General features: G+C 41.6%; 1 protein-coding gene and 1 non-coding gene across 2 annotated transcripts; one reads left to right on the forward strand and one right to left on the reverse strand.

Annotated features, from left to right (window-relative positions):
* Nucleotides 1–1,198: 1,198 nt before the first annotated feature.
* Nucleotides 1,199–1,876, forward strand: LOC148852939 (basic form of pathogenesis-related protein 1-like). Its single transcript, XM_088946526.1, has one exon. The coding sequence runs from the start codon at nt 1,220–1,222 to the stop codon at nt 1,706–1,708; it is 489 nt and encodes a 162-aa protein (XP_088802652.1). The 5' UTR covers nt 1,199–1,219; the 3' UTR covers nt 1,709–1,876.
* Nucleotides 1,877–19,877: 18,001 nt separating this feature from the next.
* On the reverse strand, nt 19,878–19,984 carry LOC148852940 (small nucleolar RNA R71). Its single transcript, XR_016100160.1, has one exon. It is a non-coding gene; the product is annotated as a small nucleolar RNA R71 (small nucleolar RNA).
* Between the last annotated feature and the right edge of the window lie 5,854 nt (nt 19,985–25,838).

Here is a 25,838-nt window from a genome sequence, read left to right on the forward strand (position 1 = left end):
TGCAGGTGTTGGAAGTGAGTGAAAATGGTAGCATTTGGGTACCATTTTCCTACTACACCTGTAGCGTATTCCCTTTCACCAGAAATATCAATTCGAATCACGACCGAGGATTCATCACATTCCACCCCTCCCCATTCACAACAATTGTCTCCAACCCACGAATACATTTTGGAGGATGGATGTGGAGGATGGTTGTTATTGAGTAGCGAGTGTCTGAGTTGTAAGAGAGCCATCCTTTCCTCCTCCAAACAGTAGGAGTAGCCTTCTTGGCCTTGGCCTTGGCAAAATAATCCACCACCAAAGTAATTAGAGAGAAGAAGGAGGACGGTGACAGCATACAACCTCACCATCTTCTTACACCAACACCAACACCAACACCTCATCTCCATACTCGATGATCGCGTTAAATTAAAAGCAGGGAATTAGCCTACTCAATCTCGGTTTTTATATTTGTGCTTCGATGACTTTTGGGGGAGGTCACGGTCAACGTCAAGCGGATAATTCCAATCACAACATTAATTATTGCAGACCGATGCTCACTCCAAATGAATTTTGGGAAGAAATTAATAATTCCAAGTCTTCAAGAGTGCATGGGACGTTAAGTGTCTTGGAATATCACCCCAAATAATTTTTTCCACTTATTGAGTTATTTATTTCATCGAGAATCCAGCTCGTGGGACTGTGTGATTTGTGTGCTTATAAAATGAATTTGAACAGATTGGACGGTTCAAACATTGAATTAAACCGGTCCAAATTGGTCCAAAACATTCATTAATTGGATTGGATTGGACCTGCTCCATTTATAATGGACTCACATTGGACCAGATGGGATTGGACCAAATGCAGTCCAATTGACATCCCTATTGTAGTGTATAGAATGTGGGTTGTTTATAGCTCTATAGTAGGAATCAGAAATCTGCATTGAACCTGCACCTAGTTTTTCGTTAATTTAAGGGAGTTTATAGATAATTCATTGACTCAAAGACCTTGATGAGTATTGTGACGTCATGTAACTCTGCATTGATTACGTCAACTTGCTTATGTCACAATAAAAATATCCCCGTGGCTCAGTGGATAAGATCTGTCGAGAAGCCCATGTTTTGAATATTCTTCGTTACATCCTTGATGTGGATATTCCTCTCTTTTGGGCTATAAATACTCTACTCTACGCTTATATTTTTTCATCAACGATCTCTACCCTAGTCTGTGAGTATCGAAAATGGCGTTGTGTAGGGCTAAATCGTCCCTCTTCATTATGATGGTTGGCCTAGCCTTGCTCCATGTCTCTGAAGCTCAAGACTCCCCACAGGACTACATAAATGCCCACAACGAAGCTCGTCGAGCAGTGGGGGTTGGCCCTATGACATGGGACAATACGCTGGCGGGCTACGCTCAGAGATACGCCAATCAGAGGATTGGCGACTGTGCCATGAAGCACTCCAATGGACCCTATGGCGAGAACCTCGCCGCTGCTATGCCTAGCTTGTCGGGGACCAATGCTGTGAAGATGTGGGTAAACGAAAAACAGTTCTACAACTACAACTCCAACTCTTGTGCTGCCGGAAAAGTTTGCGGCCACTACACTCAGGTGGTCTGGAGAAGCTCAGTTCGTCTTGGGTGTGCTAAGGTTCACTGCAACAATGGCTGGGACTTTGTCATTTGCAACTATGCTCCTCGAGGCAACTATGTAGGGCAGCGTCCTTACTAGTCTTTACCTGCACATCCAAAATAAAATGGAGGTCTAGATATGTAGCTTCCATCATAATAAATTTCAAATGATGATCAGATTAGATGGAAGGAGAGGAATTTTAGAGAAGATCTTCTGTATCAATCCTTAATACTTAAAATGAAGGAAATACGAATGACTTTCTGATCATAATTGCTTGCACATAAATTGACTATGGATGAAAATATTATTTTCTAAAAGTTCATATTTCTCAACTATTCAGGTTTGTTCTGAACTGAGGGGAGGTGAAGTATGAACTACCAGAAATATTTGGAATTTATATTCTAGTTTAATGTTTCTTCTTCATTTTAATTAAATGCAATTACCAAAACCGGTTTGATATCTTGTTTCTATTGAAATTCTATCAATTGATGTATTTTGATTCATGGGTAATCCATATACATTGTTTGGATGTGAAGCTGTATTAGTTTTGTTTGATTGGTCATTACAAAAATCTGTCCTTCTAGTCTGTACGGTGTTTGGTTTGATAGAAATTAAATAAGAGAGAAACATCGGATTCTGGCTTCTGGGGTGAGAATTATCATTCGAAATTGGCCTGGTGAATTTATAGTGGAGAGAACCATCCATCTTCATCTCTGTTCTGCATAAGAATCAGACCCAAGCAGTGTCTGAAGCTTCTGTTGGAGGGTTCTAACTAAAAACTTCCTTGGAGATTAGCCCATCCAGAAATTTAATTCAATTGGGTTGCTTATAGATTAATTAATGAAACCTTAAACCCTAAATTGATTACCAACCCATCCAGTATTCTCAAATTTTCAAAATCCATGGAGACGTGGCCTTATCCACTATGAAAGTAAAACCCATCCTAGCTACCAGAGTAGAAGGATGAACTATTATGACTGCTCAACAAACCCCAAACTTATTATTATCTAAGTGGGTTTTCACTCATTTATGGCATTGTTTTCTAAATTTTCCATGGTTTTCAAAACAGGATCGGACCAGATGGTCGAACCGGAAAACCCAAGAATCGGTCAATTCCGTTTTACCTCAGAATCATTATTTTCCCAAAAACCGTTGATTTGGCCAGTAAACCGCTGATCTGGGTGGTCGAACTGTTTGAACCGTTCAACGGTTTGGTCAGTTTTTATTTTTTATTTTTTTGTCAGAATGAGCCATCCGTTTGGTTTAAACAGTCTGACCGTTCGAACCGAAAACCAGACCCTGACCAATTCGATTTTAAAAACCTTGAAATTTTCTGAATTTCTATTTTCATAATTAGGGTCCAACCTTAATTAGCAGTTGGGATATGGTTGGCGTTCATAAGCAGTTTTCTTGAAAATAATCCTACTTCCTCTAGATTTACAGGGATAGAATGAACATGGTTAGTCTACACCTTCTAGATTGACATCTTCTCCGGTGGCGCTTCATTCCTCTTGACATAGTCTTTGTGTTTGTCGATTTGAGCTTTTCTAGTCCAAGTCAAAGTTGTCCACTTAAGAAAATTTCCACTGTACATGGACCATTAGGATGTTATCTAATGTGACTTTTTTGGTCACATTTGATTCCTAAACCGCTAGAAGCAAGATCTAAGTTCTACAGAAAAGTCTTTTTAAAGAACAAATTGCACTGTGCATGATAAGAAACCCAACTTTGATTTGAAGGAAAATATAGGGAAAGGTAGAAAAACTTTTACAAACTTTGTATTAACTTTTTCGTCTTTTTCTTTCTTTTCTTACCTTTTCCTTCAAACCAAACATTGCCTTAATGATTGACTCAATGAAATTGGCCACATATTACACCCACCACTTCAAGCGATGACTTTTTGCAAATTGACAAGTCACCAAATAAAAGAACACAAATTCGAAATATATTTCAATATGAAAAAGACTATTTATTAAAATACCGTGCTATCATTTGATTCCTAAACCGCTAGAAGCAAGATCTAAGTTCTACAGAAATGTCTTTTTAAAGAACAAATTGCACTGTGCATGATAAGAAACCCAACTTTGATGTTAGTAAATACATTGAATAATGTAAACTTAGAATATGAGAAACTAATGGAGACCAAGACAAAGAAAAAGGGGGATAGATAAGAACCTTTGAAACGTTCAAGCAATGACTTTTAGCTACTTCACAAGTTCGAAATATTTCACCAAGACAAATTTGAAATCTATTTCATTATGAAAATGATCAATTAATACCTCCTATAAACCTCATCCTGCCCATAGATCTAACATCAATTAACGGTAAAGATTCAGTCCAACCCTAAAAATCTTAATTCCACCCTAGGATTATACTGAAATTCTTTTTTTTTTCTCTCTCCAGTCAAGTCAACTCTACAACGTGACAAAGATATACATGAACCCATCACAATCGTTTAATCAATGGGTTCATCCGAATATATATGTAGTGGTCCTAAGGGTTAGATGGACGTGTGAAAATTCAGTGCGAATGCACCGCAAAACCCACGTTTTCGGGCCTCCACTTATATCTTGCCGTCAACCTCCTATGTGACAATTTGCACAACTCAGCATCCGCCCAATCCTCTCCCCTCAGTTCAAGCGGTTGTCATCTTTGTATTGGTTGACCCTGTGGGCCTGGGTGAACCTCAAGCACCTGCATTGGTGGTTGGACTAGAGCAATTAATGCCCTACCTGTTGCTTTTCAAGGTCGTCGCATCGATTTTTAAGGCTTTGCGCATGCAGTAACAGTCGCGTTCAGACAAGTAAGTTGAGAAACAGTTTGGGAGAGAAATTAAGACCCTTCAATCAGGTCGAAGCGGCAAATATCTCTCTGATGAATTCAAGGACTATTTAAAAGAAAATGGGATTGTATCACAACTGGCACCTCCTGCTACACCACAATTAAACGGTGTGTCAGAGAGGAGAAACTGGACTTTATTAGATATGATTTGATCACTTCTTGTCCATTCAAAATTATCCACATCCTTTTGGGGTTTCGCATTAGAGACCGCGATTTACGTGCTGAACTGGGTTCCAACCAAATCCATTCCTAAGACTCCATATAAGCTATGGACCGGTAAGAAACCAAGTGTGAGACACTTGAAGATTTGAGGTTGTCTAGCACATGTTAAAACAACTAGTGCTAACAAATTGGAATCCAAGACCAGCCATTCTCTATTTGTAGGTTACCCCAAAGGCTTTGTAGATTACTTGTTCTATGATCCAAAAGAACAAAAGGTGTTTTGTAATCATAATGCCCAATTCCTAGAGGAAGATTACAGCTTGGATAATCATCATAAGGAAGTTGTTCTTGATGAAGAGAGCCCCGAGGTAGTGGGAGATGTCCCATTAGCTCTAGAAAATAACCAATTTAGAAGATCTACACGGGTTTCTAGGCCTCCAGTTCCCTATGCCTCATCCTTAGGGAGCATCATGTATGCTATGCTTTGCACTCATCCTGACATTTATCAAGCAGTGAATGTTGTAAGCAGATACCAATCTAACCTATGGCAGGAGGATTGGACCGCTGTGAAAAACATACTAAAATACCTTCAAAGGACAAAAGAGTTTTGCCTAGTATTCGATGGTAATTCACTACAGATTCAGGGGTATACTGATTCCAATTTCCAATCCAATCTAGATGTTAGAAAGTCTACATCTGGTTATATCTTCATGATAGGATCATGTGTTGCATCTTGTTTCATTGTCGGCCAGAAGTAGCCTTTCCGGAGTGCCTTGTGCACCAGTATGCAAGCGTCGGGATGGTCTCCACAGATACCTTCATGGATCTCCCTAAGGATGTAGTCTGCTTTGGATGGGGAGAGGCATTTCAGGTAGGGAGAGTGTGTTACCGGTGGTAGAGTTGACCTTGGATAAGGCAATACTGGGCTGATCTATGCTTGAGCTTGTTCGCTTTTACCTGATCTTATGGAAGTGTGCATTTTCGGAGGTACTGTGCTACGGGGTCCATCCAGGATGGGTTGTGTTGTACCAGGAGGATGAGGAGAATTTTCTATGCAATGCTCGACTAGGCCAGAGTGTCCAACTGTGTTGTCTTGCCGAGGTCGGTTCTCGGGGAGCTAGATAACTTGGATAGCGCATCGGCTCGAGGAATCTGCTGGATGTTGACTGCTCAAGTTGGTGGATGAGCTCTTGCACCTTCTGTAGATAACTTGCCCAGTGATCAAGGTCTCATACTCAATTTCATTGTTGGATGCTTTAAACTCGAACCTGAGGGAATGCTCTAGCACCATGTCATCTGGCCCAAGGAGAATAAGGCTGGCTACACTCCCTTGCGGATTGGATGAGCCATCCACATGCATGGTCCATACTTGCAGCGGTGGAGTAGGATCCTCGGTGGTGAATGTGCATTCAGCAATGAAGTCGGCTAGGGACTGAGCATTGATTGTGGGTCGGGGTGCGTATTTGATGTCGAACTCACTTAGCTCCATGCTTCATTTGATCAAGCAGTTAGATGCTTCCGGCCTTTGGAGGACTTGCTTAAGCGGTTGGTCTGTGAGCACTCGAATACTGTGGGCCCGAAAGTATGGCCTGAGTTTTCCGGCCTTTGTACTCGGTCTTCCTTCTTGACCAATACCTAGTTGATGACCTCATCCCCGACCGAGAGGTAGAGCAATAGCTCATCCCCTGGGCTCAACTTGGTGAGGAGAGGCGGTGAGCTTAGGTACCGCTACAGTTCTAGAAAGGACTGTTAACATTCCTCGGTCCATTGGAAGTCCTTCGTTCGTTTGAGGGCTTTGAAGAAGAGTAGACACTGGTCTGTGGATTTGGACATGAACCTACTAAGGGCGACTATTCTACCGATGAGTCATTGCACATCTTTGTGTGTTCGGGATGATTGCATGTCGAGGATGGCTTATATTTTCTCTGGATTTGCCTCAATCTCCCTTTGTGTCACCATGAACCCCAAGAATTTACTCGAGCCGTCCCCGAAAGTTCGGGTATCCCGAGCTAAAGGTTTGTGGGTGGACGAGTTGCCTAGTGTGTTGTGGGCCTAACAAATAACCACCAAGACGGCGATAGGTGAAACACCCTTTTACCTGACATATGGGACCGAAGCTATGATACCGAGAGAGATAGAAGTGTCAACCTTAAGGGCCGAGACATTCGATGAGGAAGACTTGCGAACCAACCTCGACTTAATAGAAGAAGTCAGAGACCTGTCCTACATTCTGACCGCAACATACCAACAGCAAGTGGCTTGTTTTTCTTTTCCAAAACAAGAGTAGAATTCAAAAACATTTTCTAATTTGTATTTTTTTTTCGTTAATGTAACAATTTCAAAAACAAATTAAAACAAAAGTATTCATGTTGTAAAACGCCCCCTATGATTATTGATGAGGGCGGATTTGGCCCTCTAGTGATATTGTGACACATGGCACCTCAGAACAACTAGGTGACACCCAAAACCACTCTGGCAACAACTTGCCTTAGCCAAGTTGATGGTGTCCCACCTGGCGGCCTGGCCCTGGCACGACCTGGCCCTGGCATGAGTTGGCAGCCTGGCACTTGTGTGACCAGGCGGCCTGGCCCTGGTGCGAGCTGGCAGCCTGGCACTGGAGTGACCTGGCAGCCTGGCACTGGCGTGACCTGGCAGCCTAGCCCAGGTGTGACCTGGCGGCCTGGCCCTGGCACGAGCTGGCAGCCTGGCACATGCACGAGCTGGCAGCCTGGCCCTGGCAAAAGCTGGAAGCCTGGCCTTGGCACGATCTAGCGGCCTAGCACAGGCACCGATCTGGCGACCTGCAAGACGTGCTCACTGAAAAATTGGGCATGCATATCCTAACACTCCCACGATCCTTGGAAGTTGGCCCACGAGCTGAATGATCCGAAGGGTTAGCCACCCCGGGTCCTCTAACATTTGGTTCCTTGCAGGTCTCTAAAGAGCAAGGAAGCTCGTCAATCTAGCTCGTCATCCGATAGCTCAACACCTGGTCAGCTCGGCACTTGGTCAGCCCGACACCTCATTAAGGTAACTCAGCACTAGGCAGCTCGCCACCATGCAGCTCGGCACCGTGCAACTCGCCACTAGGCAGCTCGCCACCAGGCAGCTCACCACCAGGCAGCTCGGAACTAGGCAGCTTGCCACCAGGCATCCTGCCCCTAGGCAGCTCATCAAGGTAGTTCGCCACCAAGCAGTTCACCACCAGGGAGATCACCACCAGGCAGTTCGCCACTAGGTAGCTCACCACCAGACAACTCACTTGTAGGGAGCTCCGCTTCAGCCTCTCAGTCACAGGCCACTTGGGAGCATACGCCACTGACGAGGTACGTAGCCAAAAAATCGATACATCAATAAAAATTGATTCATCAATTGGCGCCGTCTGTGGGAATCACTACAAAAAGCTAATTTCTCCTCCTTTAAACTTTCCATTTTTTATGAAATCAAAGATTATGCAGGGAGCTAACAGAATAAGTAGCTCTACCAACTTTACTTTCAATTCAGATAAAACCCCATTAGTCCTCCTCATGAGGTCCCCTCTATCATTTTGCGAGGTCAATTTGGGAATGGGCTTTTCCCTACTGGTGTCTTGCCTTTTTGCGAGGTCAATTTGGGAATGGGCTTTTCCCTCTTTTGGTGTAGATGGAACCCTCCATCAGATCTGCAAGGCCTTTTTTCTCCTTCTGTCTTTAGGTGGTGTACGAAAAGGGGAAGGACTAGGTGGGAGGTTTGAGGGCTACAGTATCTTGGACAATATGGGAAGAAAGAAACTTCCGGATATTCTTAGCGGCTGAGAGAGGGGTGGAAGAACTATAGGCTATCATTCATTTTAGGGCTGTACAGTGGCTAAAATCTATGGAACTATTCACAGGTTACACACTAGATGACATGTTGAGGAAGTGGTGTGAAATAGCAAAGTGCACACAGACCAAGTCAGTAATAGTGTGTCTTGGACACCTCCACCTGCTGGGTTCATGAAATTAAATTTTGATGGGAGTAGTAGGGGAACCTTGGACAATCAGGGATTGGGGTGTCTTTAGGGATGAGAATGGGGTCATTCTTGCCTTGTTCTCAGGCCCAATTGGAGTGGGTGACTCCCTTAGAGCTGAGATCTTTGCATTTATGGAAGGAGTCTAGAAAGCCAAGGAGATGAACATTAGAAAACTCTTAATTGAAGGGGATTTGGAGGTGCTGATAGGGTGGCTAAATGCAGACAAAAGTGGTTTATGGAGGTACAATAATCAGAGGAGGAAATTTAAGTGGCTGGTGCGGGAGATGGAAGTTAAAATGTGTTGGGTCAAAAGATCAGCCAATTCTCTAGCTGATGGTTTAGCTAAACAAGGAGCAGAAAGGGATTCAATGTTTTTGGCTAAGTTGTAATTTTTTGGCTCTACCTATTCTTTTGTTTTCTTGATTGTACTTGAAAGATAAGTGTGTTTTTCTTCCTTATGTGATCTCTTTGGTGAATTAATGAAATTGTTATTGATCAAAAAAAAAAAAAACATTACATAAATATAAGGATTGACAAGTGTGCCCTTGCTTAGGTGACATAATAAGCCCAGTCCCATTAAACGTAGTAATAAGAAACAAATACATAATAGAAATATAATGGGCCCAAGCCCATTTTGTTAAGTCCACAACACTCCCTCTCAACTCCCTTGGGGGTGCCGAGTTGTGGAACTGAGGCCGTTGCAATGCTTGACTGTGGTTTGCCAATCTTCGAAGCTAAGGGCCTCGCCAGTGCAGAGCAATTATGATGCTCGGTTGTGGTCTATCGAGCTTCAAAGTTGGGGGCTTTGCAGGTGCCAACCTATTTTGAGGTTCAGTTGTGGTTTGTCAAGTTTCAAAGTTGAGGGTATGCTCTTTGATTGAGGAACTTGTACTTGAAATTTCAAGATCCGAGCATCACTCCCCCAATTTTGAAGTCAAAGAATGGGATGCTTGGCTGGGACAGAGCGAGGCCTCCTTTGCTGTTGGGCGTCCCATGGAAATCAGGGGAATTGGTTGACCCAGTGGGCCTGGGTGAACCTCAAGCACCTGCATTGGTGGTTGGACCAGAGCAATTAATGCCCTACCTGTTGCTTTTCATGGTGTTCGCATCGATTTCTAAGGCTTTGTGCATGCGTAACAGTCGCGTCGATTGGTCTTCCTGGGCATTGTCAGGGCGGCGCTTGATCTCAACCGTAGATCTGGCATTGGTTCATGTTCCTGTAGGCTATAAGAAGGGCTGGAGGGGTGTTGTCAATGTTGATTGGCACTTTATTTTTATTTTATTCCTCGGCTTTAAGCTCAGTAAGATGTCTTCCTTATCTTCCCATTCTTCTTCTGGTTCTAGTGGGTCCGATTATGAGTCTAAGGTTGAGGAGGCCGAGGTTGGTACCTCTAGTGTAGAAGTTGAGCTTCCATTGCGGGCTGGTCGCTGGTTTGGGACAACACCCTATGTGTTGGACCTCGAGGATATGGCTCAGATTTGAGCTATGTATGAAATCCCCTGAGGACTTTCGAATGAGGTGCCCGCAGTAGGGTGAGATGGCCACCGGTGCTCGGCCTGATGAACTTTGTCTATACGAGAACAATTTGGAAGTCAGGCTGAGGTTCCCTCTGAACAAAGGGGTTGCTGAGGTTCCCTCTGAACAAAGGGGTTGCCGAGGTACTTGCATTGTTCTGAGTACTATCAGTGCAGTTGATGCTGAACTCCTTTAGATTTTTGCTCGGCCTTCTGTCCTACTGCACCGTCTGTGATATCGAGTTGACCTTGGGTATGGTGAGCTTCCTTCTTCAGCTCAAACCTCACCAGCAGGGCTATTACTATTTCTTGACTAGGAAGAACGTCAAAGTGTTGGTCAGGGCTCCTCCTCTGTGAAGCACTGGAAGGAGACTTTCTTATTTGTCCACTGTTATAGGGGCCTCCCCTTCACGACCATGCTACAAGAGCCAAGAATGAGAGTGCCCCAACCTCAATGGTCGGCGCTTACTTGAGAGGAAGGGTCGGCTCTGATCATGATCCACGAGATAAATGTAATTGTGTATACATGCTCAGAGATGCTGATGCTCGACGAACTGATACGTAGGGCGGCTGGTCTGTCCATTTTGTTGCTTTATCTTCTTGTACTTTCTTTGCTTCTTTGTTCTTGTACTTACTGTTGTGCTTCTGTGATACAGGTGTAGAAATGGCGAATGAAGAGGAGATCGTACCCCAGACGAAGGAGAATCGCTAGAGGCAGAATCGAGTTGGCATGGTACCGTAGGTCTGAGCTATGGTAGTTCCTCCCCCGAGTCTTTCGAGAGGGCACCTTGCTAGCAAAAGAGAGCTCAGCGGTGGGGAAACGGAGACGTGGTGGTCATGGAACTCGGGGAAGCTCGTCAGACGTCTTTCCCTATGCAGGTCGAGGTGGGGAGTAGTAGCTTGAACATCCATGTGCCGCGCTAGATAGTTCAAAGTCGGGACGGGCCAGATGCTCTTGGAGTTCCCGAACAGCTGCTCTGCAGAATGGTGATGACCTACATCATTGATGAGGCCGAGAGTATTGGGAGTAGCGCATTAGAGTGCTCACTCATTCGAGCTGCGGCTCAGGTAAGCTCATACTTAAGTTCCTTCATTGTTTTAAGTGTGTCTCCTTGTGCTAACATTGCTTCTGGTGTCCGCAGAACGCATGCTCGACCATTGCTATGGTTGATTGCCTTCGTGAGTTGCGGCGGTGGTACGAGAAGGAGCATTCTGTGTACTTGCAGCTGAAGGCAGAATTGGCTGAGCTTTAAGTGGCTTGGGAGCGATCTACTACATTGGAGAAGGAGGTGGCCAAGTTGAAGGCTCGACTGGACGAGCAAGTAGAGTTGGTCCATGGCTTGAAGCATGAGATCACCGAACTCAAGGAAGAGAGGGAATGACTAAAGCAAGAGGCCGCCGAGGAGGCAGTGATGCAGTATAAGAACTCAATGGAAGTTCAACAGGACATGGATGAGTATGCTTCAGCTTCCTAAGAAGCAGGCTTTAATGTTTTCCAAGAGAGAGTGTTGTGCCTCTGTCCCGAGCTAGCCTATGATGATAAAACGCCTTGACCTTAGATGAGCTTGTTGGTGAGGAAGGTGGAGGCGGCAACGCTGATGAAGATGAGGATGACGAGGCCATCAACTTCCCTTCTGTGGATTGAACTATCAAGGGTTCCTTCTTTTTCTTTTTGTTCCTCTTGTAATGGCTCGGTATGCCGAGCTTTCGCCTAATGTATTGGTTGCTCTAAATTAATGAATTTTTCTTGTTCCAAACTTGTGTGAAACTTATATTTTCTTTTTGGTTTTCTTGGCCTTGCCTTGGCTGAGGTTTGGTTTGGCTGAGATCTTTAGCCCCCGATTAGTGAAGCGGGAGTGCATTCTGAGCTCTCATCTTTGGGATGCTTAGATTTTAGTCTCGGGAGCCTTTGGGGCCCTTCGAGGGCTAGCCGTTCCTCGACAAGCTCTGGCCGACTTATACGGTAGGCATGTTTTGGTTGACCGCCCTTAGGCCTTGAGGGGTGGGGGCGTTCTTTTCCACTTTAGGCTCAGGCCCTTCGAAGGTCAGCTAAGTTAGGTAGCTTGGCGATACGCTACCGAGCTTTGCATTGTGGGCTCAGGCCATTCGGAGGTCAGCTAAGTCAGGTAGGTCAGTAATACGCTACTGAGCTGTGCGTTGTGGGATCAATCCTGTCGGAGGTCAGCTGAGTCGAGTCGATCGGTAATACGCTGCCGAGCTATGCATTGTGGTCTCGGGCTGTTCGGGGGTCAGCCGAGTCAATGGGTTATACCGATCTACACATGTGTGGCCGTGTAGCTCGGTCATGTAGCGTGGTCGTGTAGCACGGTCGTGTAGTGGCATGTGTGTTTTGTGTGGTGTGTGCGCATGTGGTGTGTCAGGTGCTCAACGTTTTGCTTGAATAAGGTGCCCTTTATTAATACTGAGTTATTGGTAGTACATCCGAAGCTTTCCTGTGTTCCAACTCCTCAATATTGGTCGGCCATCCAAGTCTTCGAGCCTGTTGGTGCTTGAACTAGGAACCTTGGTGGCTCTATACGGCCCTTCCCAGTTTGGTCCAAGCTTTCTTTCTCCAAGCATGGGCACTATGACTTTGTAGAGAATGAGGTTGTTAGGCAATGTATGCCCTTAGCTCCAATCAAATTGATGTACTTAATGACATTTATTGTAAATGAATAAAAGTTCATAATTGATTCCTGTGTTTTGGTATGTTTCTATGTAATACCCTTAAACTGGACACTTATAAGACTCGTGTTAGTTTAGAATCTTCACAATCATTGGATAGATTTGGGGAGATTTATCTTGCCAAGACTGACACTGATGTGCTGCCAAGTTGGTTGGGGTGGTTTGTCTCAATTTCCAGGGTGAGACATGAGGTACATGCAGTGTGGGTTTTCTTGAAACCTAAAACCGGGCCAAAATTCCAGTATTGCCCTGGACCTTGGAGATAGATGGGCAAAACTGGAATATTACATTTGACCCTAAGAATTGATTATGGTACTACACTAGGTGTCGGATTAGGCAGTCTTTGATATTCCAACTAGTAAGATCCTTAGAGGGGGTCAAAACCTGGGTATGTTTGCACAGCCCGAGAACTCATCTGAGTGGGTGATCATAGTGACAGAATTGGCCCCTTTATTGGATAAAGTGAATGATTGGGGATGCACTCTCTTTGATGGAAACCTAAATTGTTGGTAGTTGATTTCAATCATTGAAATTTGTTTTTGCAAAATATATTTATATAAAAATATACATATATATATATATATATATATATATATATATATATATATATATATATATATTATGGTTTCAAAATGTTTGGAAAAGGTTTTAATTCCCAGAATCTATAAGAGTAGAGAGTGCAACATTGTTCCTTGCAGGCAGGGGAGATGTCATCTCTTGTCGGGTAGTGTTTGCTCCTTATGGGTTGAGAGGTTAAGTGTAAGACCATTGAGGGTAATATTTGATGGACTAATTTTGCATCTGCCCATAGTCCTTGGGTTTTCATAAGGTGGCTGGACCCAAGGACCGTTTAGTGTAAATGTTGGGCTCATTACGAGCCCATCGTGATGGACTCAGGGGTTCACTATCTCCTACAGTGATTTCGACTAGTCTTTGTAACAAAGGCTGGGCCAAACCTATTTGGCTGATGTGTAGATCAATATTTGGGTCCCATGCCATATGAATAGAGCCAACTGGGCAGTAGGTTAAGAGGTTAAGTGAGCACATAAACTTAATGGGCCTAAAGCCCAATTCGAACTGGACTTAAGTTAGTTAATTAAAAGGAGGCAAGATAGGATTTATAATCTGACTAGGATTAGCTGAAGGATAAGATAAGTCTAATCTATTCAAGAATCTAGATCCAAATATCAAATTTGGATTAAGGAACTCTCTCCTAATTAGATTAGGAGGTTGATCCTGAGAAGGCTAAAAATAAAGGGGGTGAATTCCTTAGTGATACATAAGACAACCCAACAATCTGTAGAGTTCTTCGCTATTTTTACAGCCCCTACCTAATTCGATCTCCACTTGTGGGAGTGAACAAGAATTGTTTTTGATATTTCTTCTTGGTGGAAGAAGCAATCTGAAGTCGCGCTCACCAGCCCTCTACTCCATTCTTGTTGAAGAATTCGGTTTTTGTTGAAGAGCCATCCTACTGATCCTGCTTCACTACATGCTATGGCATTTTTAGTGGAAGCGGGTTTTGGTTTTCTCCTTGGGTGTGAACACCTTTATTGGGAGTTACTGCTACTTTGTATCAAGTATATTTGCCTCCTCCTTTTTGGTTTCAGATCTGGTTCGTTTTGGTTCTAGATTGATCATTGAAAATGTAGTTTTCTAAAATAGGGAATGTGATTCCCAAATTTGAGAGAGAGAAATTTTTGAAATTTCACCCAACCTTCCTTTAGGGTTTAGCCATCCATATGATGGATCTCTATCCCTTTAGTGGTATCAGAGCCAGGTTCAAATCTTGAACCAAATAAAACTAGATCTGGATTTAGAACTGTTCCTAGTTTAGTGATATTAGAGCCAGGTTCTCATCCCTTTAGCTTTTTTTCTGGGAAATCGGTTCCCAGTTTTGGGCGATTGATCTGAAATTAAATATTTTATTTTCTCTAATATATTTATAACTATTCTATTTATATATCTTGAAATTTGGGTTGTCCGTATGGTGGATATTGAATTCTTTTATTGGCACAAGAAATTTGCGCACTTGCTGATTTATTCTATTCATTCTTGGTCTATAAATAATTTTTTTTTATTTTTTATACAGGATGTTTTGGATTTGATTCTGATGTAATATTAATAGAAAGAATTCAGTTTTCTCTATTTTATTTCATGGAAGATGAAGCCGGTTCATGTGTAGGAGAAGACTTGCGCAGATAAGAAATCTGCGATTTGCGAATTGCAGTAATGGAAACTAAAATCTGCAAAATAATTTCTTGTTTTGTAGGGTTGCAGCCTTACGAACTACCCCCTCTTGTGTTTGCTTGATAATTCTTGAATGCCATTTATCAGTTATTTAATTTCAGATCATCTTCTTGAATTAAAAATCAAGCCCTAGACTCATTCAAACTAGATTAGACTAAACTGGTTGGACCGAATCTGTGGTTCAATGGGGGATGTTCTCAGCCTTAAAATTTCCTTCATGGGCCAAGGGATTGATGATTAATTGCAATGTCCAATTCATCCCACATCTGTAAAACCCGATTTTAATCTGTTAAAACTGCTTTATCCCAATTCAGGATAAATTCTATATGGGTCGAATTGCTCTTTGCAGTTCAACCCATATACTTAGATAATATTAATTGGTAATATTATGGAGTTAAATGGGATTTATTTATGGGTTTTATAGTTATTTAGTTGATTGGATCAATTATGGATTTCGTGCATGTGATGTATGGATGTGTGAGGTGCTACGTCAATGGGCCATAAGCACTTGGCCCATGCTGATTCGATAATGGCTCTTTAACACCCCATGGCTGATTGCATATCATTGACATGGTGTCCTTAAGATCATTGGATGATCTCCCTGCATGATGGGCCCCACATCAACTTCCTCCCCAAGAGGAACCGTGTGGAACCCTAACTGTTTAGGGCCCATCTAAATCTGGCTTTATGAAAGTCAGTGGGAGCCACTTTGGTTTGACCTAAATAAAAGTAGGGCATAATTATTTATTCCCTCTTAAAAAATATAGGTGCATGTGATAGGGAGATTCATATGATGAACTCTCTAAAGGGAGATGCACCATAAAATTGGGCTATCCATTTGTCGTTGGATGTGTTGGATTGTTTCATAAGATGATAGGGCGTCAGAGACCGATGTGGGAGGGGCCTATCCTAAAATGGAAGACTCTTTCACGGTACCTTGGCGTTCACGAATATGATGGGTAAGCTTCTACTGGACAGAAAGGTTTAACCTAAAATGGTAATGAACCTTGTCTGATAGAGGCCAAAGGGAAAGTGATGAACCTACAATTTATCTATATTTTATGAGGTTTTTGCATGGATTTTTATGCCGGTTTTATTAAAATTTGCCTTAATTTAGTTTGATTGCAAGAAAGATTTCAGGGGGAGCCAAATCAACAAAAAGAAGGCAAAAGCAAGAAAAGAAAGCCCAAAATTTATCAAGTTCAACCCGGCCCAGCCATGAGAGCAAGGGAGTTTTCATTCGGCCCAAGAAGTGCAAGCTAACTCTTTGGAAAACCCAAGGGAAGAAGCCTAGCAAGAAGGAAAATTCGGCCCAGCCCATTTTTAGCCCAAATAACAGCCTAGAGTGTAGCCCACATGAGCTCAAAAGCAAGCTAAGTTGTAGCCCAAATAGCATCCCAAAGGGAGCTAGGGGCGGCAACTCCTAGAAGTTTCTTGAAGAGAAGGAGGGAGCACTCTAGAAGGTTCATGAGGGGTGTAATACACCCCATTCTAGAGGCTTCAAGAAGGGGCAAGAGCCCCCTTGAAAAACTATATAAGGAGGCCTCTAGGAGGGGAGAGGGTGTTCAATTGCTTGAGAGGAAGGCTCTCCCACTCTTAGAGGTTCGGCCACCTTGAGAGAAGAGAAGAGAAGAAGGCTAGGCGCAAGGAAGAAGAAGAAGAAGGGCTGAAGGAAGTTCAAGACAAGCAAGCTAGAAGAAGAAGGTGAGTTCGAATTGAGGGTTTGTGATTCAAAGACCTTTTGTATTAAATCATTTGTATTTTCATTCTCTTTTGATTTGAATTCAGTTTCTTTGTTATTTTTTCTTTCTTCTTTCTCCTTGTTTCCATTCTTCCTTGATGTATTTCAGCTTGTAAAATTTCAGTTCAGCAATCTAATTCTTTTTGATTCATTCAAATGGTCATGAATTATACTTGAAGTTTCTTGAATAAGTGTGTTATTGTAGAGTAATTCGGCCAACTAACCTTCAAAACTCAGATCTGAATTCTCAGATCTGAGATTGCAAGATCTGAATTGCTTGAAAGAGAATTCAGATCTGCAATTTTCAGATTGGGCGAATTAATCTACAGCTTGGAATTCCTAGAGTGCTTGAGAGAGACTCTAGGAATTCAGATCTACTATTCAAGAACTGAATTGAGTGCAAGGTTAGAGATAACTTGCACAATTCAGTTGGTGATCAGTTCAGATTTGAATTGATGCCTTAGAAGTGTTTGAAGAAATGCATGCATGGGGATTAGATTCTTGCTAGAGATAGAAGAACCGTCACTCATGCATAGGATGAACATGCGCTTGAGAGAGGCTGTTCATGACCTTGGGGTTTCACCAAACCAAGGCTCAATCATGATTTATTCGAATGATCCAAATTGGTAGATTGCTGAGTTCTGAGATTGACATTTACTGCTTACTCTTCTAACCTGAATTGAAGGCAATTGGGCCAATTATTTAGATAGATTTTAATTTAGGATTTTTTAGCTTTCATTAAAGTTTTGATTTATTTGTTGATCAGATAAGGAGTGCTCAATTTAGTATTGGTAATTGTTTCCTAAATTCTCATGGGAACGATACTTCACTCACTACTTTATTACTTGAACGGCTAGTGCACTTGCTAGTGTCACAATGAGCCACACATCATGTTTTTGGCGCCGTTGCCGCGGATTTATAGAAGCAATATTAGGAAACATTGAGCATTCTTAATCTGATCTCATTCAGCATTGCATTCATAGTTGGGTTAATTTGCTAACTTTTTCATTTCAGCTTGGACTGCAACTGTTGTACTACTGTAGTTATGTCTCTTCTTTCTTAAGTAGATTACTTTCTTTTTCTGGTTTCAGTTTCATTTTAATAAAGGCATATTTGATTTCTATTCAATCTTGGTGTTGTTCCCTTCAAAAAGAAAAAAAAAGAAAAAAAAATTCACAAAAACATGAGTGTTGCAGATCTGAGTTGCATTCGGCACTCAGATCAGCAGATTTCAGATCTGCAGCATTCAGCCGAAAAGAGTTGCTTGTGTTTCAGACTTTATTATTATTATTATTTTTTTTCTTTCATTACAAAATATATATATATATATATATATATATATATATATATATATATATATATATATATATATATATATAAAATGAAAAAAAAGGGGAGATCTTTTGAACAACAAGAGGAGCAATTGAGAATTCGGATCAGAATTCAGATTTGAGTTCACCACCCCAATTCACCCTAGGGCACTTCTGCTATTCCCCCAAAACAATTTGGTAGCAATAACTGAAGGTAAGGCAATTGAGAATTCAGATCCAAACTCAGACTTGAGTTCAGATCTGAATTCTGCTATTGCAGAACTGCTTAGTTCAGATCTGAGTTCAGATGAACTCAGACCTGAACTGATACAAGTTTAAGGTGAATTGGGTGCCATCATCACCCCAACTCACCCTATGATAAATCCGACATACCCCAAAGGTAATTGGATAGCAAAGAATGAAAAAGAAAATTCAGATCTGAACTGATACAGATCTGAACTATAGTTGAAGACTGAATTGATACAGAGCACATTTTGGATTTTTGGGTGACTTGAACATTTGCTTTATCCACTTGTAACTGAGCTACATTAGCTAAGGAGGTGTATGTTTGGATTGAATAATTGTTATGCCTCAGATATTTAAGAAAAATTAGCACTTTCCAAGTATTTCTATTAGCATTCAGATCTGTAGCAGGGCTGCTATAGTGCAACAGTTAGCAGACCTGATTTCAGATTTCTACAAAAGTTGTATGTACCGAATAGCTTGCAATACCAAACATTGCAGACCCAATTTTCTGGTCTTAGCAAGTGTTTGATATGCATCAGCTATACAGGTTTGAGCTTCAATTGTAGAGTTTGAAATCTTTAACCCAAGCCTAACTCAGGACTGGTTTTAGTTTATTTCAGATCCTTTTAAATTATTTTTCAGATCAAATCTGATTTCAGCCCTAAAGCATTACAGATTTGATTCCAACCTTAATGGATGTATATTGTAGTGTATACCAATGAGTGTGTATGAGATATACAGCTCAGATCTGAATTATTATTTGTTAATTTCTCTAGACTAACAATACTAAAGACTTGTAGATCTGAACTCAACTAAATTGGGTCTGAATTCAGATGTTGCAATCGATGGATGTAGATAAAGGAACCTTGAATAAGATGATTGGTTTAAATATGCTTTTAGTATAATCGGATTCATTTATTCATGATAGGATGTAGGTTTTTGTATTCCAATAATTCACTTTACATTTTCAGTGTGATAGGATTAGTTATTTATTTTCTTTTGTGAATATTGGCATTTTTATTGCTTTGACTTTAATAGTTTATGACAAGCAGACCTGAACTGGAAGAGATCCTTTACGACCCGGAGATTGAACGGACTCTCCGTGTCCGTTTGAGAGCTGCTAGGCAAGTCAGACAAGAAGCACAAGAAATGGCTGAACAAAGAACTATGATGGATTATGCCAAGCCCACCCTCACCGGGACTGTCTCCAGCATTATCAGGCCAACTATTGCTGCCAATAACTTTGAAATTAAACCGGCCATAATCCAAATGATACAAAACACGGTTCAGTTTTGTGGTATGGCCCATGAGGATCCGAATGCCCATATTGCTAACTTCTTGGAAATCTGTGACACCTTCAAACACAATGGGGTAAGTGATGATGCCATCCGGCTGAGGTTATTCCCATTTTCTTTGAAGGATAAAGCCAAAGCTTGGTTGAACTCATTACCGGCAGGATCTATAGCCACATGGGATGAAATGGCCAGCCGTTTTCTCTCTAAATATTTTCCCCCTTCTAAAACTGCTAAAATGAGGAATGACATCACTACTTTTTTCCAGCAAGAGGGGGAATCTTTATATGAGTCATGGGAACGTTACAAGGAGCTGTTAAGGAGAGTTCCTCACCATGGCCTCCCCATTTGGCTGCAAGTGCAGACTTTCTATAATGGTCTTACTGACTCAAATAAGACCATATTAGATGCTGCAGCCGGAGGATCCATAAATAATAAAACTCCTGAGGTTGCCCATGCACTTATTGAGGAAATGGCAGCCAACAACTATCAATGGCATTCGGAAAGAACTCAAACTAGGAAGCAGCAAGGCTTGCATAATGTTGACACTTATACAGCACTAGCTGCACAAATAGGAGCACTCGGTAAGAAAATAGATGAAATGCAGATAGCTGCCATGCATGTGCAGCCTCTTAATTGTGAATTGTGTGGGGGAGGCCACATCAGTACAGACTGCCAAGTTGGCAATCAGTTCAGACCATCTACTGAACAAGTTGACTATGTCAGCAATTCGTCAAGACAGCAGGGTTATCAGAGTCACCATACTTTTCATCCAGGATGGAGGGGACATTCAAACCAGTCCTGGCCAAATCAGCATATTTCCAAGCCGTTCCACCAGACTTATCATCAGCCTGAACCAAAATCCAATTTGGAGGAACTGATGACAAAATTTATAGCAGGTGCAGAAACTAGGTTCCAGAACCAGGAAGCCTCAATCAAAAACCTGGAAAACCAAGTGGGGCAATTGGCACAATTAATCTCTTCCAGACTGTCGGGAACTCTTCCAAGCAACACTGAAGTGAATCCACGAGAGCAGGTGCAAGCCATTACCTTAAGAAGTGGAAAAGAGTTGCCTGAGGTAGAAAAGAAGAATTGGGCTAAACCCAAGGCAGAAACAAGCCTTGGGACCAGACAACAGAAGACGGAACAATCAGAAGCACAACAAGGGATGCACCAACAACCACAAGTTCCATTCCCTAACAGGCTGAAGCAACAAAAATTGGAGAAGGAATTTGGTAAGTTTCTTGAAATATTTAAAAGTTTACATATTAATATTCCTTTTGCTGATGCTTTAGCCCAGATGCCACATTATGCAAGGTTTTTGAAGGAATTATTGGCAAACAAAAGGAAACTGGGAGATGTGGCTACAGTTGCATTAAATGAGGAATGTTCTGCTATCCTTCTGAACAAGCTGCCTCAGAAACTCAAAAGATCCAGGGAGTTTCACTATTCCTTGTACCATTGGCAGTTTAAAAATTGAAAAAGCTTTTTGTGACCTGGGAGCTAGCATCAATTTAATGCCATATTCTATCTTCAAGAAATTGGGGTTGAATGAACCCCAACCCACTAGAGTGGCATTACAATTGGCTGATAGATCCATTAGACATCCTAGGGGGATCATAGAAGATGTGTTAGTTAAAGTTGACAAATTCATTTTTCCAGTTGGTTTCATTGTGTTAGACATGCAAGAAGTTGTGGAGGTTCCACTTATCCTAGGGAGACCTTTCCTGGCTACCGGGAAAGCAATGATTGATGTCCAACAAGGACAACTCAGCCTTAGGATACAAGATGAGGAGATAATTTTTAAAATGTCTAATGCTATGAAACATGCACCCTCTAGTGATGATTCTTGTTTTATGATTGATGCCATTGAATTGACAATTGATGAATGCTTCTAGGTAAGTAGAATAACTGATCCTCTTGAACTCTGCCTCCAGCAGGGAGAACTTGAAGAAGGAGAAAATGAAAAAATAAACCTCATGATAGCATACCTGAACGATAAGCCTCAATTCAAGGGAAAGGGGTTTCTTAAATTAGAGAACTTAGGCAAATTGTTTAGACCATCAGGTAAGCCATCACCCCAAGAACCCCCCACCCTTGAACTGAAGCAATTACCATCCCATTTAGAGTATACTTTCCTTGAGGAACCATCAGATCTCCCCGTGATAATTTCCGCAGCGTTGAATCCCTTACAAGGAGAAAAATTATTAAGAGTGCTGCGGGAACACAAAAATGCTATAGCTTGGAAGGTAGAAGATATCAAAGGCATTAATCCATCAATCTGCACTCACAGAATTTTGATGGAAGAGGACAGCAAGCCTTCCGTTCAGCCCCAAAGGTGCCTGAACCCCAACATGAAAGAAGTGGTAAAGGCTGAAATAATTAAGTTGTTAGATGCTGGGATCATTTATCCTATTTCTGATAGTTCTTGGGTAAGCCCTGTGCAAGTTGTGCCAAAAAAAGGGGGTACGACTGTTGTTCCAAATGAGAAAAATGAACTCATCCCTACTAGAACCGTTATCGGATGGTGTGTGTGTATTGACTATAGAAAATTAAATGAAGCCACCCGGAAGGACCATTTCCCTCTCCCATTTATGGATCAAATGTTGGAGAGGCTAGCCGGGCATGAATATTATTGTTTCGTGGATGGATATTCAGGATATAACCAGATACCAATTGCACCAGAAGATCAAGAAAAGACCACTTTTACTTGCCCATATGGAACCTTTGCATACGGAAGGATGCCCTTTAGGTTATGCAATGCCCCAGCAACCTTTCAGCGGTGTATGATGTCTATATTTTCTGATATGGTTGAAAAATTTATTGAGATCTTCATGGATGATTTTTCAGTTTTTGGCTCTTCGTTTGATGCATGTTTGAATAATCTGGAACAGGTGCTTACTAGATGTAAAGAAACACATCTTGTGTTGAATTGGGAGAAATGTCATTTTATGGTGCAAGAAGGCATAGTGCTTGGACACAAGATCTCTCAAAGAGGTATAGAAGTCGACAAGGCCAAGGTGGAGGCAATTGAAAAATTGCCAACCCCAACATCTGTTCGTTTTTTGAGAAGTTTCTTAGGACATGTCGGATTCTATAGAAGGTTTATTAAAGATTTCTCAAAAATTTCCAAGCCATTATCTACCTTGCTTCAGAAAGAAGTGCCTTTTGAATTCTCAACTGAATGCCTTCATGCTTTTAACATCTTGAAAGACAAATTGATCCTTGCACCTATCATGGTAGCACCAGATTGGACCCTCCCATTTGAATTAATGTGTGATGCAAGTGATTTTGCTATAGGAGCTGTTTTAGGACAAAGAATGAACAAACATTTTCAGCCAATTTACTATGCTAGCAGAACCTTGACTGGACCCCAACTCAATTACACCACCACAGAAAAGGAGCTGCTAGCAGTAATATTTGCACTTGATAAGTTTCGTTCATATCTGATATTATCCAAGGTTGTTGTCCACACAGATCACTCGGCATTAAGGCACTTGCTTACCAAGCAAAACTCAAAACCAAGACTGATCAGGTGGATCCTTTTATTGCAAGAGTTTGACATTGAGATTAGAGACCTGAAGGGTGCTGCAAACCTGGCTGCTGACCATCTCTCCCGGTTGGACACGGTAAGCTCAAAAGAGGAGATAACCAACAACATTCGAGAAGAATTTCCGGATGAGCAGTTGTACTCAATACAGAAATACTCATATCCTTGGTATGCTGATTTTGCTAATTATCTAGCTGCACAAGTCCTTCCTCCTAACCTTTCATATCAACAGAAAAAGAAATTCCTTTCTGATGTAAAATACTATCTGTGGGAGGAACCCTTTTTGTATAAATTGTGTGCAAATCAGATCATAAGGAGATGTGTCCCCGAGGAGGAGATGGAGTCGGTACTCCAATTTTTCCATGATAAAGAAGCAAGAGGTCATTTTGGAGCTAGTCGCACTGCAGCCAAGGTTTTGCAATCAGGTTTTTATTGGCCCACACTTTTCAAAGATGCCCATCGGTATGTGTCCACATGTGACAAATGCCAAAGATCGGGAAACATTTCCCGACGGAATGAAATGCCCCTTTCCAATATTTTAATCTGTGAAATCTTTGATGTTTGGGGTATAGATTTCATGGGACCTTTCCCAAATTCTTTTGGGAATAAGTACATCCTCGTTGCAGTTGACTATGTATCCAAATGGGTAGAAGCCATGGTTTTACCCACAAATGACTCAAGAAGGGTGGTACACTTCCTAAAGAAGCTATTCTCCCGATTTGGCACTCCGCGATCTATAATTAGTGATAGGGGAACTCACTTCTGCAATAGCCAATTTGAGAGGTTAATGCAGAAATATGGAATTACACATAAATTAGCTACCCCTTATCACCCTCAAACCAGTGGCCAAGTGGAGTTGGCTAACAGGGAACTCAAAAGAATTCTGGAAAAGACCATAGCATCCGCCAGAAAAGATTGGTCCATCAAATTAGATGATGCATTATGGGCATACAGAACTGCATTTAAGACACCCATTGGCATGTCCCCCTACAGATTGGTCTTTGGTAAAGCATGCCATTACCAGTTGAATTGGAACACAAGGCCTATTGGGCTCTTAAATTCTTAAATTTTGACATTCAGGCCATAGGGGCTAAAAGGCGGTTGCAATTGAATGAATTGGATGAATTCAGACTTACCACCTATGAGAATGCCAAAGTTTATAAAGAAAGAATAAAAAACTGGCATGATAAGAACTCGCTGAGATGGGATTTTTATGTAGGCCAACAGGTATTGTTATATAATTCCCGTCTCCGCTTGTTTCCAGGTAAGCTGAGATCCAGGTGGTCTGGACCCTTTACCATTTCACAGGTTTTTCCCCATGGGGTTATAGAACTCACCCACCCGGTTCAGGGCACGTTTAAAGTAAATGGTCAGCGCCTGAAACCATATTTAATGGGCGGTACTGTACCCCCTCCATCAATTGTTTATCTTGATAACCAATAATCTCTTATGCTTGCTCATGAACAAGTTAAGGAATCTTTTTTGTCATTTATCTTTTTAGAATATTAGTTAGTAAAATAAAGATCTTTTTCTCAAAATTCCAATTCTTTAAGGACTCAGTTCATCATTTTCTTTTCTTCAGTTTGCTCTAGCAAGTGTGATCCCCTAACACTACGAACATTGAGGACAATGTTCATCTCAAGTGTGGGGGAGTGAGCCCGAGGCTAGGGTATGGGGGCTGAAACCATGCACCCCAACACACATATGCAGGCAATGACATAACCAAAAAAAAGACTGGAACCCCTCAAGTTCATTACTATTTATTTGATGATTTTTTTTAAGAAGGAATTCAATGAGTTGAGGGAGACTGATGTACTTGTTAAGTTTTTATTCTTGTGAATGACCCAATTTGATATATGCAGGAGAAAAGGGGAGCTGAATATGCCTTTCAGCATGACTAGCCCTAACTTCCTTCATGTGTATGGAAGCCCTTGATTTCATTGTTAATGGTCAAGAAAGCTAGTGCACATCTGAAGTGTTGATTCTTGAGGTTCAATAATTGCAAAGAAGGACAAAAGCCCAAATTGACTCCACTATTTTGAGCTGAATAGTAAAACTAGCAGCTCAGAACATGAGTCCTATTTACCTACCTCAAGTAAGTGACCAATGTGCGATGGAGCATAAGATGCACTCACACAAAAAAAAAAAAAAAAAAGAAAAGTAAAAGAGAGAGAAAAGTGTGTGAGATGGAGCATAAAATGCACTCACACCGAAAAAAAAAAAAAAGAAAGAAAAGGGTGAGATGGAGCATAAGATGCACTCACCCTTAGAAATAAGTAATTGTGGTGACAACCGAGGTTCAAAGGGGCACTCTAAAGTTGAACTCTCATTGAGATTTAATTACAGATGTGAAACTTAGTGAAATTTGATTATTAACCTTGACAATTAAGGAGCTGATTTATATATGAATTAGGAGTGAAGGCTAGACTATGATGAAATTCATATTCTCCTTTCCTTGGATCTGATACATATCTTAAATGGTAATTTACAAGAATAAGAGTTGAGCACTTACAAAAGTTCCCCGACTACTCAATGCATTTCTATCTTAAAAAGTTCACCAAGTAAATGGTCAGAACAGAAGGGGGGAATGTTAAGTTTATGGCTGATGTCTTTGCTTGAGGACAAGCAAAAGCTTAAGTGTGGGGG

This window comes from Nelumbo lutea, chromosome 5 (assembly GCF_056320005.1).
Source record: "Nelumbo lutea isolate HS-2025 chromosome 5, American lotus-T2T, whole genome shotgun sequence".
NCBI lineage: Eukaryota > Viridiplantae > Streptophyta > Magnoliopsida > Proteales > Nelumbonaceae > Nelumbo > Nelumbo lutea.